General features: G+C 46.5%; 1 protein-coding gene across 1 annotated transcript; it reads left to right on the forward strand.

The window, feature by feature from the left end:
* Window positions 1–730: 730 nt before the first annotated feature.
* LOC119860916 lies at window positions 731–17,857 on the forward strand. The gene is made up of 10 exons (XM_038415116.2): window positions 731–865; window positions 1,379–1,492; window positions 4,794–6,479; window positions 7,077–7,176; window positions 7,514–7,662; window positions 7,837–7,949; window positions 9,913–10,002; window positions 11,084–11,206; window positions 11,776–12,017; window positions 17,430–17,857. The coding sequence occupies exons 1-9, from the start codon at window positions 805–807 to the stop codon at window positions 11,977–11,979; spliced, it is 2,640 nt and encodes an 879-aa protein (XP_038271044.2). The 5' UTR covers window positions 731–804; the 3' UTR covers window positions 11,980–12,017; window positions 17,430–17,857.
* The last annotated feature ends 718 nt before the right edge of the window (window positions 17,858–18,575 follow it).

The raw sequence follows: 18,575 nt of genomic DNA on the forward strand, positions 1-18,575 counted from the left end.
GCTTCATGTTGGCTAAGATTTGGTTCTCCGCTAACCCCATGTCAACACAGGAGTGCAGGTAAGATTGGAGTTCACCTGACAGTGCTCAGAGTTACAAGAGTTAAACCCCCTTATAGGCCAGGGCTCCAGCACCTGCTGTTTCAGTGGTAAAGGCAGTGGGGCAATGAAGACATTCTTATTGTGGGAGAAAAAGACACAGGACATCCAGGCTGGATGGAATCATGACCTCTTTGTAGGGCAGCCTGCAGGGGGCGGCATAATCACATACCCTTGAGCAGGCCTGATTCCATCCAGCTAACAACAGCAGTGCACACACCAGCCAGTGTTGGCATTTCTAAATGTGTTAGGAGTTAAGAGGAATCAGGAGACATGACGGAACCCAGGGCTGCTCAGAGAGTGAAGATGTGCTTGTTAGCACCAGCAGATGGATTTTTTTAGAACTATTTTACTCAGTACCCAAACTGTCCCATTGGCAACAGGGGAGCGTGAAAATAACCTCTGCCAATCATTGATAAGGTGTCCTTTTAGCAAGAGTTAATCAAGAGTAAAATTAACAGGCCTTCAGGGAAAGCTTGGAGCAGTGCAGGCTGAGTAACAGATTGAAGTTTATTACACTTAACAGCCCACTTGCATTTCCTTCTCTGCTACTCACAAGGGAAATATGACTGAAGCTGTGGCTGTTAGGGAAAGGGGTGGAGTGCTGGGAGGAACAGCAGCCAGTGGAGTAGGTTTGACTATAAAGAGCTAGGAAAAGGGAGAAAGACAGCATTTAAGCCTGCCTTTGAGTCTTCAGCAAACTTGGCCATGGCAGAGGGACGGGTCCAGTCACTTCATTACTCCATAGGGCTCCTAGGCATTGCTTCAGGTAGGAACCAAGTTTACCTGGCAAGGGAGGCTGGTGGTGGAATTGACTTTCTTGTACAATGAGGTTACACATTTTAAATGGTTACTAACTAGACTCTGTTATGAAAGAAAGAGTTCTTCCCAGCAATGGGTTCTCTGAATCTTCCTGGCTTGGATAAAACGCTTAGATCTATAAACCAATCTGCATAAAGCAGTCAATAACATGTTTGTCTTACCTTTCAAACACTGAGCTGAATTTTTCCATTTGGCCGGTTCTGGTTGGGAGTCAAACCTAAACTTTCCAATACAGTGTAGTTTCTAACATAATTCTTTATTGAGATTCACTTTCCTCCTTCTTTTCTCCTTCTGTCTCTTTTTTTCCCTGGATTCCTCTTTTCCCGAATGCTCTCTGTTTCCATTCCTCTTTCTTGATTCCTTCTTTCTCTGCATTTTTCTGTTCCTTCTTCATCTCCCTCTCTCTCCCTTTTTCCTAGAAAGCTCTTAAGATGTTTCTTTCCCCCTGTGTTCCATGCAGGATCCCTCTTGCTAGCTGTGCACTCCTACAGCTTCGCCAGCCCAGCCCCTCTGATCCCCAGCACGGCTCTGGGCGTCCTTCTGTTTGTTATATCAGCTCTCTTGGCATATGCAGGTAAGACCAGGAGCACTGACAGCTAACAGCCCTTTCTGCAGTTTATATACATATTTTTGTACTGATCTCTATTTTGCCAGCCGGTAAGCTTGCCAGATCACTGATTCTCTCACCTGAAATGATATACCAGGGCACCAGTTTTGTCAATGTGCAGAGGGACTTGAGAAAGAAACATCAGTTCTAAATGAATCATTTACTGAGTTAGGTTCATTGCACTGGAAGTTTGCTCATTATAAAAACAATTTCAAAGCTCTGTAAGAGTGGTAGTTTAAGGGAAGTCAGTGAATTAAACTGTATGTTAATAAGTAGTTTGCCAAGATCATAATCATTTTAGGGGGAAATCCCAGGTTATAAAAAGTTTCAAACTATTTTGATTGACTGGAGAATTACTCATGTCTCCCCACCAGGGGGAATGAAGAGACCGATGCTTAGGGTTCAATACATTGATTTTAAGGGAGGCATTAATGGAATTACCTTGTGTTGGTCCTGGCATTTTTCCAGATATTAAACAAAATGCTAACCAGAGGGGAGTGGTCATGGGTAACAAAGCTTTTAACAGGTTTCAGAGTAGCAGCCGTGTTAGTCTGTATTCGCAAAAAGAAAAGGAGTACTTGTGGCACCTTAGAGACTAACAAATTTATTAGAGCATAAGCTTTCGTGAGCTACAGCTCAGAAGTGAGCTGTAGCTCACGAAAGCTTATGCTCTAATAAATTTGTTAGTCTCTAAGGTGCCACAAGTACTCCTTTTCTTTTTGCGAAAGCTTTTAACCTCTATGTACAGGGTTCAGATCTACTCTCAGCCAGTGCTGGCACAAAGCTGCCCTAAAGCCTGATCTAGAGTCCACTGAAGTCAATGGGAATCTATCAACTGGCCTCACTGGATTTGGGATCAGGCCCTTAGCATGGAGCAGCTTTTTGAAGGACCTCATGAAATGGGTTGGTAGCCTTGGTTCAGTGGGCAGGTGCTGTCTTCAAGTCAGGCAGTGATCAATCATGACAGAGGCCAGTGAACACCTTAAGGTTGCCAGGCATCCAGTTTTCGACCAGAATGCCCGGTTGAAAAGGGACCCTGGTGTCTCTGGTCAAAACCGCTGACTGGGCTGTTAAAAGTCCGGTCGGCGGCGCAGCCGGGCTGAGGCAGGCTCCCCGCGTGCCCTAGCTCTGCGCAGCTCCCAGAAGTGGCTGGCATGTCTGGCAACTAGGTGCAGGGGCGATAAGGGAAGCTCCGTGTACTGCCTCCACCCCCAGTGCCAGCTCTGCAGCTCCCATTGGTCGGGAACCATGGCCAATGGGAGCTGCAGGGGTGGTGCCTGTGGGCACAGGCGGCACACACTGCACAAAGCTGCCTAACCGTGCCTCTGCCTAGGGGTCGTACATGCTGGCTGCTTCTGGGAGCAGCGTAGAGCCAGGGCAGGCAGGATCCTGCCTTAGCCCTGCTATGCCACTGACCGGGAGCCACCTGAGGTAAGTGCTGCTTGGCCAGAGCCACACCCCAAACTCCCTACCCCAAGTTGGAACCCCCTCCCACACCCAAACTCCCTCCCAGAGCCGGCCCCCCCCACACTCCAACCCCCTAACCCAGCCCTGAGCCCCCTCCTGGAGCCCGGACCCTGCATCCCCTCCTGCACCTCAACCCCTTACCCCAGCCCTGAGCCCCCTGCTGGAGCCCGCACCCTCTTCACCACTCCAACTCCCTGCCCCAGCCGGAGCTCCCTCCTGCACATCAAACTTCTCATCCCCAGCCCCACTCCAGAACCTGCACCCCAGCCCTCTCCCCCTCCCTCACCTTGAACGCCTAATTTTTGGTCCCACTCCAGAGCCCACACCCCCGGTGGAGCCCTCACCCCCTTCTGCACCCCAACTCTCTGCCCCAGCCCCATGAAAGTGAGTGAGGGTGGGAGAGAGTGAGCAATGGAGGGAGGGTGGCTGGAGTGAGTGGTGGTGGGGCCTCAGAGAAGGGGAGGGGTAGGAGAGGGGCCTCAGGGAAGGGGCGGGGCAGGGCAGGGCAAGTGTGTTTGGTTTTGTGCAATTAGAAAGTTGGTAACCCTAGAACACCCACACATGAAGGCTTGAGAGCTCTTGTACCCTTAGAGGTGAATTGCCTAATTATTATTTAACCCAGTAGTTTGGGGGCATAAATGCAAAGGGTTAAATTATGGCCACCCTGCACTGATATAAGTGTGGAGCACTTCTTACCCCCTAAGACACTTGCGTAGCAGCAGCCATGACTGGGTTGCTAACTACATGGGAGCACTAAAGGAGAGGTCAGTCAGCACTGCAGTCTCCGGGGGAAGTATGTCAGGGCAGAGCAGATGTAACAACTGCTGTTTCTAAAGTTCCTGCACCCCAGCCCCCTTGAGTCATAGCTGTTCCTCCACTGCACAGGCATAATGCCACAATGCCTTGCTCTAGCAGTGCTCTCGCTCCCCCTCCCAACATGGCGCTGGTTCACAAGGCCATAACGGAATGGAAATGGGGAAATTCTTGGGTGCTAAGTTCCGGCCCAGAATGAGCATCTCCCAGCCTAGGGATAAACTTCACAACACTAGGGGTTAGTAATGTGATCATGGAAATCCTGAGGCACCATGGAAGGTGCTGGTCTAATATAAGAAGTGAAGAGGACATGTAGCATATTTGTAAAGTTGTAATACTGTTTTTGGGGTGATAGCGGACTTCCATTCAAACTCACATTCAACTTTGTCTCTCTAATGAAGTTCTCTGTCCACTTTCAGAGACAGAGCACTGTACTAGATTGATCTTGGGTCTGATCAGGTCTGGCAATTCCTATGCTTCTTTATGAATGACTGGTTAGGTATTAAGTGCCAACAAGTTGTTCTGTGCTGTACATGACATGTAATACACACAGGCTCTGCCCCAAAGGGCTGACAATCTAAACTAGACAGAAATGGAGTGGACAGGATGCACCGGGAAACCCAGAGGAGGGATCACCAGCACTTTAATTGTACTAGTCTATTGTGACAATTATTATTGACTTTCTTCGTATGGACATAATGGAATTTGATGAAGAGAAGATAATGGCTTGGGGGACCCAGACTGGGCAGGGTGGTCCATAGACAAGGGTTGGATGTGTGGAAAATGGCAGAGAGTTTGTTGTGGGAACACGTGTAAGTTCATTATCATTAAGAAGTGATGCAATTTACGTCAAAATGTGGCACTGGGACGTGTCACTCTGGCACACTGACAAACACACCCTGTTATCCTGGTGGTGTCTCTACAAGCTGATGGCTTCCGAGACATAGTGACCTGGTATCCCTGCTTCCTTTGTGTATTTCCCTTGTAGGAGTTCAGAAGAGCCTGAGAAGTGCCTCTTTGTTCAAGTCGCTGTGTCTGACCATCTCAGTGCTGTGGTGCAGTTATGGAGTCATCCATATCCTGGCAGGGCAAGGGGTCCTGAATGGCATGGATGATTTCCGCAATGCCGTTGTGCCTGGCTTGGCAACATTTATTTTGGGGCTCCTCATCATTGGGGTGGTGGGCATCCTTCAAAGAGAGCTCATCCTTGCCATGGTTGCTTCTTGCATTTCGCTTGCCTGTGCTCATGAAATTGCCATGCTTTATAACACAGCTTTTGGTTCCTCGGCAGTGGCTTGCAATTATATGATTGTCTGCTTCTTTGGGGGCTATTTTGCTGTGGGGAGGGGTCTTTATTTCCTCAGCAAGGAGAAAATCACCCTTCCTGGCACAGATCTGGCCAAGAGCAAGACCAATGAGCAGGTCCAGGCCAATGATACCAATACAAATGACTTGGCAGTCATTGGTCTGATCTTGAACATGCTGTCTGCCAGCGTCTTTGGCTGCAGGCTCCTGGGAGTGACCAGCAATCTATTTGTGGGCCAAGTACCTTGGCTTTGGGCAGCCGGGATTTACCAGATTGGGGTCTGCATTTTCTCTTACCGGGCCCTGGATACATTGGCTGCCACATTCTTTGGTTTCACCTCGGTGTTGAAATTTGCTGGAGGCTATTCTCTCCTGTACAGGATCTGGCAGCAGGATGAGCCAGTTTTCCCAGTCCCTTTCTTGGTGGTTTTCGCTATCCTCTTTGCTGTCTTGGGCCTTTTCATCACCATTAAAAGCCTGGTGGATGGCCTGTATTTGCTCTTTTATGTGGCCTACTGCATCGCCCTAGCCTGTTGCCCTCATGGTTTTTTTGAAGGTGGTCCCCAAGGCGTGGATGTGGCCATCTTTGTGGCCTCAGCCCTTATGGCTCTCATTTACCAGTACAACATGAAGGCAAGTGCCAAAATCCCTACAGGGGAGGGAATGGTCCAGGCCTTGCTCTTCCGCAGCAGTCATCTCAAACTTCGTGAAGGGAAAGACCTTCATGCTCCCTACCTTGGCTATTCCAAGTATGCCGATGCCGAGGTGCTTGGCTTTGCGTGCAGTGTCCTTGCTTCCTTTGCTATCACGATGACAGTGGACCCAAGGGCACCACTTGCTACCATTGTCATACCCTGGGTGGTGGTAGCCGGAGGGATCCTTAAGCTTTTATGTGGTTCAGTAGCCTTTGCCCGTGGTAAGACCTTGGAGAGCAGTGCCTTCATTCTCTATGGGGTCATGTGGATCATCTGGGGCTTAGCCAGATATGGTGGTCTCTATGGCACTAGCAGGGGCTTCCAAGTAGCTGTAGGCATCATTGCCCTTATGCTTGTCAATTGCTTCATTGTCTTCTGCACTCTCTTCCTAAGCATTTCCTGGTTCATTTACTCCCTCACCTTCTTACTCATACTCATCAGCTTCTTGCTGGATGCAGTCAATGCCATCCCAGCTGGCTATGATATTGCTGTCACTATCATCTTTGGGCTGGCCAGCTTCTACTGCTTCCTGTCTGCTCTTTTCAACAGTACCTTTGAAGGTTCCCACTTCCCTGTGGGTAGGCCTATTGTGAAACTCAGTGGTGTTGGGGGAGGAAGCACCAAATGCCTTCACTTGCCTGCCAGGAAAGCTTCCTCAGTCAAGCAAATTGCAGGTAAGGAAAATGTATAGTGGAGAGAACAGGGGCAGGGGTTAACTGCGGGGTTTCATTTTGAAGAGAAGTCATGATAGAAGAAGAACTACATTTTTTTTCCCGTCTGAATCTAGAAACTTTGATTATACTATGGCATTTTGACCAAGGCAATATGGTCAAATGGTTAGAGCAGGAGAGTGGAAAGTAGGGGTCAAATGCTCTCCTGGTGTAAGTGGGAGAAATTCCATTGAAGTCAATGGTGTTGCACTCACTTATGTGGTTCAATATCTCCTGGTTTCTGTCCCTGGCTGGCCATCCCATCTACTTCATACAGGTCCCACAGGCTGGCACTGCAACATGACACAGCTTCTGGGAATCCTTGCTGAGATATTTCAGGGGCTAGAGGGGGAGGGTTACTCTCTGGATAGTGGGATGCCTACTTGCCTGCCTGGATGTAACCTATAATTCTCCTTTAATGAACACTAGAAAATATACTATAGTGGACAACCCTTTAGCAGCCAGGGGATGAAGCCAAGGGCCCGTAGTAGGTCTCGTCCATCTATATCTCTTCTGTGAGTTTATTACTCAGCAGTTATCTGGGTTGTTTCCTGTTCTTAGAGATCATGAAGAATGGAGGAGCTTGTGGCATCCCCACCGACACAGTATATGTTCTGGTGGCAGCCTGCAATCGACCTGATGCCATAGAGAAAGCTTACAAGTAAGTGTTTTCACCACAGGCCCAGGCAAGGGCTTCTTCTAATAGTCTAATGGAGACTCTAGTCACAGGCTGTAAGTGGCAACTGACAGCTGCTCTTGGGCAGTGTCTGCTGCAACAGGTCTGAAGGTGCAAGGACCATGATTCAGCCCTCATAAGAGCAGTAAGCCTGCGGGTAAAGATCAGGGTTAGAAGAGGGAACAACTAGTGGGGTAATTGTCTCTGGAACATCCCTGGCTCCTGCCAGCTGATGTAACCAATTGGCTGGGACGTCACAAGATTGTACAAAGAACAAAACGTGGGGGCTAAAGAGCGTTCCTTTCTTTTGTCTTCTTTACAGGACTAAGCGCCAAGCTCAGGATCGCCCCATGTCACTTTGGATTTCTAGTCTGAAACAGCTGGAACCTACCAAACATTTGTTCAACCCCATACTGTGGGATTTCATGGCGGCTGCCTGGCCATCTCCCATTAGTCTGGTGGTTCCCAGAGGTGAGAAAATATTGTTGCTGTCAAGCTTTCCACAAGGTGGAAAGTACTGCTGATCCAAAACACAGCAACACTGTGCACTGATGCTGGACCATTCCTTGTTTAGTTACATGGTACTACCACTGTTTGTAGACTCAACCCACATCAGTAAGTGTTGTGTGGCCCTTTCCCTTACAGGGAAATGGGTGGACTTCCTGGGGATGAAAGACTCTGCCAGATATGTCGGTATCTCTCAGAGCATCGCCATCCGTATACCCGACTGCTCCGTCACCACACATCTCATTGATCTGGTGAGTGACCAACGCACATCTCTCTCGGCTTGCTAAGGTCAAGCAGCAAGAAAAGTGATGGGTCTAATGATCACATGGGCCACAGTGGACAGGTTTGGTGTCAACAACTAGCATTCAGCACATGGTACAATGGCTAGGAACGGGTGTCAGGAGACCTAGGTACTTCTCCCAGCTCTGTCACTGTCTAATCTTGGGCAAGTCACTTCACCTCCCTGTTACTCCCGTTGTAAAATGAGACGATACTAAAGCCAGTCAGGAATTTTTTGATAGAAAATTGCCAATTTGTCAAAACCAAAACATTTAGTGGAAATGATTTAGAAAAAAAAGTTTTGGAAGTGTCAAAAGCTCCTGTTTTGATATTTTCAAAACAAGAAATGCCAGTTTTCCTGTTCTGAATGACTTTTTGTTTTGAGATTGAAGCTGAGTAAATAATCGTAAAAGGTCAAAATTGAAACAAAATGTTTTGACTGACCCAAGCCAACAGTTTTTTTTGGATTTTTGATTCCTGAAAGTTTTGGAGATTTTGACATTTCATTCCGATTCAGGATGGGGGGGAAAATGGTCAAAATCTCAACATTTTTCACGGGATTGTACAATCCTTTCCAGTCCAGCTCGAGGTGATACTCACTTTTGTAAAGTTCTGGGGAAGAAAAGTGATGAGTATTATTATTACTGGCACAAAAAACTTCATTAAGGTTAAGGTTGCAGGTACACATAGCAGTTGCTTGGTTGCACAGTTGCTTACAAGAATGTTTCAAAAAACCCAACAATCCAAATGTTAGAAACCTAGAAAATGCATAATTATCACCCCCCTTGTCTGATTCACTGTATATTTACTAGAAAAGTTCTACCGCCATCTTACATCTAACCTCATATTTTGAATGCAATATGATCCTTTTTTGGACCGTGGAACAAATGATGTTTATTCAACCTAAATTATGGAACCAACGCCATTGCTCCACAAATTACCCCCAGCAGTGGTACATGGGGTGACAATATCACTGCCCAAGTGGGCCTGTGTTAGTATAATGCAGAGGTCGACAGCTGTATTTACCATACCAAGTCACAACAGCTCAGTCCAAGAATGTGATCCATATAGCTACCATCTCAAGGCAACTCCTCTCTGTAATGTCACAATGCCACATGCTGAACGCTCTTTGTCTTCCCATTTGAGACATCCTTAAGGCCATTTCCTCTGGCCTTTGCTGGGTAGAAAAGCTTTTGCCCTTTCCTGCTTGATGCTGAGCACTTCTCCTGCTGTCTTCTGTATGAACTCTTGGTGGCAGCAGCAAATGAAGGTGTGGTTGGGTGTAATTCAGTGGCATAACTGCTGCACAGAGCACTGCAGGTGGAAAACTTCCTACAGCAATGCTGACCATTGCACCTATGCCCCATTGATACAGCTCCAAGTAGGGCCACGTTGATCGCCCAGAACAGTGTGATGACTGGTGTTCCTGTACTAAGGCAATTTATTTGGAACCTGATCCTGACCTTCCACAAATCAGACCCCTTCCCCACTGCTGTGTCTGTGGGCCTTTGCTGAAGAAACCAGGACACCCCGCCTGCTCCTTTGATAATTTGCATGCTGCCCATATTTACATTGGGGTTCCAGTGTAATTTACTGTCCCAGGAAATTAAAATGTTTCATTCCTTCCTGAGGAAATGTGCTCCAGGAATTATTTTGGGGCAGTTCTCTGGCCTTTGTAATCCAAGAGGTCAGACTAGATGATTACAAGGGTCCTCCTTCTGGCCTTAGAATGGATAAGACCTCCTCAATTCAGCCTAATTTTCCATATCTTCCTCACTGTACTGCTGTCCTCACACTCACACTCTGGCACCCTACTTCAGTTAAAATGGGTTTCAACAAACAAAGCATAAAGTGAAACGAGTCCCTGAGCATTATTGTTTCTGTGCTGGAAGCTCTGTTCAAAACCCACTTTCTCATTTTGCTCTCAATTACCAGGTTGGCCCCATTGCAGTCACATCAGCCAATCCAACTGGAGAAGCAGACACCACCCACCACAATCAGGTGTACGCCAAACTGAGAGACAAGGTAATCATCATGTGCTTCTTCACATTCATCATGGGAGCTGAGGAAGATGTGATCGCAAGTTGATATCGATTTGCTCCCAGTGGGCAAGTCAGTGGTTAAAACTAAAATCCAGGGATAGACTGTAAATTAGAAGCTCATTGAGGCTTATCCCAGAAAGGCCAGGGAGGGAGAGAAAGAAGGCTGGAAAAATAAGGAATCAATATAAACACAAACATTTTTGTTTTTCATAACACAGTCTGTGACCCGCCATTGTAGTTGGTTACTCTTCAGATCCATAAGGATGTTAGTGCCATAGAGCATTTCTGGACCTAGAAGTGATAAAGCCCCTGACATTCTAATGTTCCAGAACCCTTGGGGATGTCAAAGACTCTAGAACCCTTGTTGTCTTTTGTTTTAGTTTTCAGAACTAAAGTTCTAAATCTATGATCAATGCTCTAGAGACTAGAACCATTGGGAATTATAAAATGTTCTGAATCTTAGGGGACTCCCCTCTTCCATGAGCACTGCCAATTAAATTACCAGATCCTTGTATTTTCCAGTTTTTAAACTCTGAAAGCAGAGTTAATGCCTTAAGTAATCCCATGAATGTACTGGATATTTCCCACTGAAAATACAGAACTTGAGACAAGAAGTTAATGGCAAGTTCATGTGAGGATGATTTAGGCTCAGAGTAAGGGGGACTACTGTTCTTTCACCATTCTCACATCTGACCATTCTGACGTCCTATGCATACAAAGGCAACCTTAGAGATGCTTAGCGGATGTAAACCAGCATAGCTCTGCTAAAGTAAATGGAATGGTGCCGATTTACACCAGCTGAGAATCTGGCCCTTGAGTTTTACTTAGTGAACTAATTCCACTTTGCATTGGTCAAAGTCACCCAAGATCATGAGTGACTGCTGGAAATCACCAGGGATTTCTGGTGACTTTGTCCAATGCAAGGTTGAAAAAGGAGAGGGAGGGGATGAGAATCTGTAGCATGGCTGTAGGTAATGCTAAATCCATTGAGAAAGGGGAACTCTCCCCCCCTTTAACCACCTGCCTGAGAAGGTCCTGTAATATGAGTGTTGCTTACTATCAAGGTGGATGCAGTTTTATGCGATGGGCCTTCTCCAGAGAACATTGCCTCCACTGTTGTGGACTGCACCAAGATTGAGAGTGGAAACATAGGGTTCTTCAGGGTCGGCATTGTTCCGAAATCCCAGGTAAACCATTTTCTGTATTTCTCTTCCCCCTCTCTCTCTCTTTCCCTTCTCCACTGAGTGGGTACTGGAAGGACAGGGAGGCACCCAGATCCACAAGGAGGCAAAGACATCTCCAACAGTCTAGTGCTGGAGAGCCAGGGACTGAGAGTTAGGATGCTGTGTCCTGTTCTTGTGTCTGATGTGACCCTGGGCAAGTCACTTCCCCTCTCTATGCAAGAGCATCTCCATCTGTAGCATGGGGTTATGATACTTGCCCATTTATGTAAAGTGCTTTGAGATCCAAGGTTGAAAGGTGCCTCATACGTTAGTGCAAAGGGTTTTCCTTATTCCATTATTTTAAAAGATGGAGGGGAATCCATTGCCAGTCAGCAGCTGGGACTTTGAAGTGTATGTTCTTCACTTCTGCCAATCCAAGAGTCTTTGAGCTGAAGTGAAGGCTGGGTGCAACTCGCAAGAGAAAGGGGCCAGCCAGCGTGGCTTTAAAAACACTATGGTATCTTGTGATGGCAAAAGAAGTTAGTGCTGTTGCCACTCAATATCCAACTCCCAATCCTGTTTGTCAACTCTAGGTACTACAGATACTGGAGCAAGTGCAGAGGAAACACATGCAGGGCCATACCAATGGCAGCATTTCAATGGCGGGCCAGAAGAAGCAGCAGCACCTCTTCCATGCCATCTCCAATGGGATACATGCTGCCAGCCCAGAAGAGAGCACATTGACATCATTCACTAACAGTGCGTTCAGCACTGATGAAGAGGGAGCAAAGCTCTGAGCAACCCAGTTACACATTCACCAGGGAAGGGCTTTCCAGTAAGTGACATGCAGATAAAAATAGAGGATTGGAGAGAGATCCCTGTCTTAGGTGCAGTGAATCCACCCTTCTATGGATACTGCTAAACTGTCCCTGCCTGAGGGTGATTTATAACCCAGGAATGTACACTGTTGTTTTTCATCTTTGGAGTCCACCAGATTTCACCAAATATGATCTATGATCAAACAATCTTACTGGAGTGATTTACTGGCCCCAGGTCCCTCTTCAAGGGTTTATTCTTCACCCCAATTTGAAGACTGGTCATATGGCCTCTGATTTGGGAAAGTCTCTGTTCATGTTACTTATATTGATTTGTTTAGGGGGGAACCCTACATGAAACAAATGGTGAACCCTGCCCCTCTCCCCAAAATAGACCTTTTCAGAGGCTTGAATCCAGGGATCATGAGTGCAGTGTAAATATCAAGGTAAATAGGAGATGTCCCTGGATGTTGGCACCTTCTTCCAAGAAAGACAGGTACCTAAAGTTTAGCTACTTGGCTCAAAATGAAGATTGCAGAAGTAGTGGAGTTTTAGGAAAGACCTTCCTTTCTGAGGGAATGATATCGCCCTGGGAGCTGACAGTGTCTACACTGCAGGCACATTTTTGAAGGATCAAATGCACTTAAACCTGAGAATGCAGAGCAGGACCCTTGTATTGATTTTTCAGTTTGCTGGCCGAACCAAACAAATGTTTCAGCTCAAAACGGACATTTAATTTTTAGAATGAAATGTTTTGTTTCAACTTTTTAAAAATAAAACTGAGGTAAATTTAGAAATGCAAAGTTGTTTCAAACTGAAGGATCAAAATGTTTCATTCTGAAAATGTCAGAATCAAGCATTTCAGTTTTTTTTCAACATGAATTCACAATGTTTCCGTTGAGCCGAATTGGTGGCTTTCATTGTATACTGTAATGATGCACATTTGTAGAGCAAGTTTCATGGCTCTGGTGCAGGTTCTATATGGAGTAGGGGATGGTGAGCTAGGGGAGGAGAACAGGAGATTCAAACTCCCATGAAAAATTGTTCACAGGATAAACCCTAGCTGGATATGGAATTCAGCTGTTATTGTTGCCTTCACCTGCCCTTCCTTTTTCTAGCCAAACAACTCTTGAGCCTGATTCTGATCTCACTTAGATCGGTATGAAGACCTGATCAAACTCCAACTAATGTCAATGGAAAGGACCTTGCTGACTTCAGTGGGAGTTTGATTGGTCTTTGAACTGGGCATTAAATTCAGTAAGGTCTGTGGAATTATAGTAGTATACATTTCACAAATCCAGAGGATTGGTGCTACACCCGCAGCTTTGGAAAAGTCTCTTGGAGGAACACATTTGATGTGCCAGACCCCAAGGAGTCTCACTTTTCCATCATGGTAGGCCAAGTGGCTTCACCGCCTCCTTAGACTGAGTCTCCGGGGCTCCAGCACTCCTGCTTCACATCTTGAGCTCTGTCCAGCAAGTGCAACTGCTGAAATAGACTCCTGGTAGAGTGTTGTACACGCCTCAGGGATTAGTGCACCTCACCCAGTATTTACAGTGACAGTCAGGCAATGTTGTCAAAACAGTCGAGTTTATCAGTAAACTAGAACACACCATAAGAAGTCCTTGCGTTAGCACAGAGAAATGAAGGTTAAAACGGAGTCCGTTCTGGTTAGCTCAGAGCCTAACCAAGCTGTAGTGAGGCTCCATTTTCTCTCTTAGTCTGATATCCGTAGTCAGCTCCCAGGTGAGGGAGCCCCCAGATTCCCCCAGAAACCAATGCATATCCCCCACCTCACACCTCTCAGGCTTTTGTTCTTAAATGGGAGCTTTGCTCAGCTTCCCGGCTGAGAGACAGGGAAATCCATGAATCATTAGAGCTTGCATTGTCTCTCTGGCCCCCTTGTTGATTTGGGTCAGGTTCAACCAGTTTCAACTCTCCATCCACTCCAGGCAGGGAGTTGACACTCACCTATGTAGCTTAGTCTGCCCTGAGAGCAAATTTAATCCCTTCCCTGCGACTGGATAACAATGTGGCATATGGGGAAACTGAGGCACACATAGGATTCATAAAAAATCTTCGCAAAAAGAAAAGGAGTACTTGTGGCACCTTAGAGACTAACAAATTTATTAGAGCATAAGCTTTCGTGAGCTACAGCTCACTTCATCGGATGCATTTGGTGGAAAAAACAGAGGAGAGCCACCAAATGCATTTTTTTTTCCACCAAATGCATCCGATGAAGTGAGCTGTAGCTCACGAAAGCTTATGCTCTAATAAATTTGTTAGTCTCTAAGGTGCCACAAGTACTCCTTTTCTTTTTGCGAATACAGACTAACACGGCTGCTACTCTGAAACCTATAAAAAATCTTACAACAGTTCCCACTTTGTTACACTACTGAGGGCACAATAAGGCCTTATTGACTTGTTGAGGAGAGGCAAAGACAGAATGTTGTATCATTGACTTAGTTAATTTATTTTGCAGAGTTTCTCACTGTAACTTTTTTTTTACTGATTTTTCAAAAAATCAATAAAACATTTCTAATAAAATATACAGCTTGTAACACTGAACAGCATTACCATGCATGGTGCTATTAGACCATCTGCAAACCAGGAGCCATGGCTCTGAAATGAATTTAAAAACACTTCACAGTGTGGTGGAAAAATTAACCACGTGTGGTGTTTGGCTCAGAACCAAGCCTGAGGCTCCTTTATTGATTACAAGCGCAGGAGGGTAACAGCTCTAAGTAGCTGCCCCCTGATGCAAAGCACACACAGCTTTTTAAAGCTTAAAACCACAGACAAATTACACAGACTTTTGACTTAATTACTTTATTTGGAATATAGCAAAACAAGCTTTTCCTGTTATTGACAGGTGTTCTTTTGCGGTTAGCGTTTCTTAAGCTGTGCTGCTGCAATTGCCTTACAATGGAATTTTCCACACTTTTTTCTTATGCTTCATATACACAGTTAGCTTGACCAAAGTTTTAGGCCTACTTGGGAAGTTTAGGCCTACTTGGGTCCACTGAATTTTTCCTCCACATTCCCTCCCCCCCCTTGTTTTTTTTTTTTTGCATTGGGCCTAAACTTTCATAGCCATGAGCCCATTAATTATTTTTCTTTTTGTTCTTTTGTTCTTCTGCCCAAACTGTGTTACATGTTTTATTTACAATCATTAGTACCACCTGCTTTGTTGCGCCGAGGTTGGCAGGTCTAGGGCTGGATAGGCAATGATAAATACATATATTACAGCAGGGATTGGCAACCTATGGCACGCGTGCCAAAAACAGCACGTGAGCCGATTTTTAATGGCACGCTGCTGCCTGCCGGGTCCCAGCTGCCAAACCCAGGCTGACAATGTGCTGAGTGGGCCCGCAGCTGGGACCCTGGCAGGCAGCAGCGTACCATTAAAAATCCTGCCCACCCTGGCCCGCTCTTCTCCCCCTGCCCGCGGGGGCAGGGTGAAGAAGCTTGGTCCTGCTGGCTGCTGCTGCAGGGCAGGCAAGCTGCCCCCTCCTCTGCCTTTTCCCTCAGTGTGCTGGGTTCCTGCCCCTCCTCCTCTCCCTCCCTGCCGCTGATCAGCTGATGGTCCTTGCGAGGGAGGGGGAGAAGCAGATTCGCACTGTGCTCACTGCTCCGGGGAGGAGGCGGAGAAGAGGTGGGGATGGGGCCTTGGGGAAGGGGGGTGGAATCAGGGCATATCCCCTCCAGGCCCCTGCTGTGAGCTGCTCTGGGCAAGGGGCTGGGAGCACCCCCATGACCCTAGCCCACAACCCCAGCCCTCTGCCCTGATCCCTGCACACCGCTCACACACACCCAGTCCTTTGCCCTGCACCCCTCACACACCCCAGCCTCCTGCCCTGACCCTTGCACCCCCCCACGACCCCAGCCCTGACTCCAGCACCCCCCACACATACCCAGCCCCCCCACACCCTGACTGTTGCACCCCCCACATTCCCACCCCGAGCATCAAACAAGAGCTCCTGCACCCCCCCACATTCCCATTTGCACCCCTTGCACCAAATGGGAGCTGCCCTGGTAAGCACTTCACACCCAAACCTCCTGCCCCAACCCTGAGCCCCCTCCCTCATTCTAGCTCCTGGCCAGACCCTACATCCCAACCCCCAGCCTGCTCCTTCACCCCCAGCCCAGTGCTCAGTGAACTCCCACCCTCCGCTCAGTGCAGAAAGAGAGGAAGAGAATGGGCTAGAACCAGGGAGAAGGTAGGTACCCACTCTATGTGGGCAGGGCAGGGATCCCAGACTGGCAGCGGGCTGAGCGGGGCCAGCAGCCAGGACCCTGGCTGGAAGGAGCGGGCGGACGGAACCACAGACCGGCAGTGGGCTGAGCCGCTCAGCCCACTGCTGGTCTGGGGTCCCAGACACCAGCCCCACTCAGCCCATTGCTGGTCTGGGGTTCTGGCTGCCAGCCTCTTGCCAACCGGGGTCCTGGCTGCAGGCCCTGCTCAGCCTGCTGCTGGCCTAGGTGAACAGAACCCCAGGCCGGCAGTGTGCTGAGGAGGCTGGCAGAATAAGATCAGCATTATAATTTAATTTTAAATGAAGCTTCTTAAACATTTTGAAAACCTTGTTTACTTTACATATGACAATAGTTTAGTTATATAATATATAGATTTATAGAGAGAAACCTTCTAAAAAACGTTAAAATGTATTACTGGTACACGAAACCTTAAATGAAGACTTGGCACACCACTTCTGAAAGGTTGCCGATCCCTGTATTACAGCAACAACATAACCCTTTGCTAAACAGCAGTAAAAGCAACACGTTTTCATGGTGATAATGTGATGTGGTTGGGATTGTTGTATAACTTTAGTTACAAAACACAATACATTAGTCTGGGTACACAAAGTAGGCATTTTATAGGCAGTATAAAAGGCATTTTTTGGGCTTGATATACATGTTGGAGCATGTGAATTTGTCCCTGTAATTTGGAAATTTTTTGAATCTTTGGTAGGATTGAGAGCAAATTTTGAAATTGGTTAGGCACTAAGGTAGTTCAGTTAAAGGATATTTGGAACCTAAGGGCTAATTGTAGATTTTTATCTGCAGATCAATAAATGATATGATTGCCTGCGGCTGTGGTGAGATTAAAATGTACATCATTCAAGGTAGTGGTCTTAACATGCACACAGCTATTATTAGCTTGGAAAAGCAGATGTCCTGTCAGAGTAGTCCCGTGTTCCATGCCTTTCCAACAAATGCCATCTTGAACCGTGACAACTTTTCCTGGCTTCAGTTTATGTACACACTGAAGCTGTGGGGTTCTAGCGGCCAGAGTGTCCTATTGTTATTCAGATATCGGGCGTTATTTCAGGAGCACTGACTATAAATTGGTTAGGCATACCAGGTAGTTTAATTTTCTAAACGTCTTGGTGAATTTCCCAATTTTACATGCATCCTTTCCACGGACACAGGAGGATTCGGTATGTGGAAGCTCACATCCCCCCAACCGGCCCGTATGCTTGGAAGGAACACTGCGAATGTCTGCATTTTCATCCAGAGAATCTTTAAGTATGTCTTCCTGGCTAAGGATGAGATGATACTCCCGAGGTGACTGTAAGGGCAGAGGGCCATGCCTGATGTTCAAGATCCCTCCGAGTGGCCACGTGCTGGTCATTCAGAAAATCCTGAACCTTTGAACAAGCCTGATCCCACTGCAATGCCTTTCCAACTTCAGCAATACTAAGCACAAAATCTGTTACAAGCTTCTGGGTTATTGCACTAAGGGTGGAAATAATATATAATTTACCTATTCCCACTTGTGTCTGGGTCAATTGTGCTCCAGTAATAAGGCCTGTGGCTTTTTCTAAGTGTCCCAATTTTTTTTCTCATGTTCTTGACTTTTATGGATATCCCAGATTGCCGCTATGCTATTTGCACCATTTCATAGATGTTCAGCCAAGTCCATTTACTTTCTAAGGGAAACTTAGGCCCTTTGCTGTGCTAACCTGATGGCAGCCCCTTTAGAGCAATTTGGCTATGTAAAGGTAATTTAAAAACTAGATAAGGGTAGTGTAAATTTTGCAGTTTTTAGTGTAGCATTAATTACAGTCCATTGAAACTTTAACCCATCTCTTGTTGATGAAGTATTGTACCACATTTGATGGCTAAACACCTTCACAAAAAGGCAGAAGAGGCATCAGCATCAATGGCATAAGAAGGGGTATATTACAATACGGTACAGGTTAAATGATCAGTTACTGGGATAATTTTAGTGTAGGCAAAATTTCCGGTGGCAGAATAAACTTTTTGGGTATACGTTTGATTATTTACTAGTGAGGCTTCTGATTGGTTAAGATCTAGAAAAATATTACTTTTCCATTCTCACCCTAAGTTTGTGAAGGAGAGGCTGGGGAATATTAAAAGTTTTATTTTTAGGTAGTTTTGGCTAGCTTTTGCAAGCTATTTTTAAAGATTTTGTAGTCTTAATTCACTTAGGTGTCCGGCAATGAGGCAGCAAGGGAGAGGTTACTAGCACAATCACCTTGCTTGGTTGGAGGCTTTATTATGTCCTCAGGTGGAGAAGTTGTGCCTTTAAAGGCATGGTGGGTCTGTCAGCG

Source organism: Dermochelys coriacea, chromosome 9 (assembly GCF_009764565.3).
Source record: "Dermochelys coriacea isolate rDerCor1 chromosome 9, rDerCor1.pri.v4, whole genome shotgun sequence".
Taxonomy (NCBI): domain Eukaryota; kingdom Metazoa; phylum Chordata; order Testudines; family Dermochelyidae; genus Dermochelys; species Dermochelys coriacea.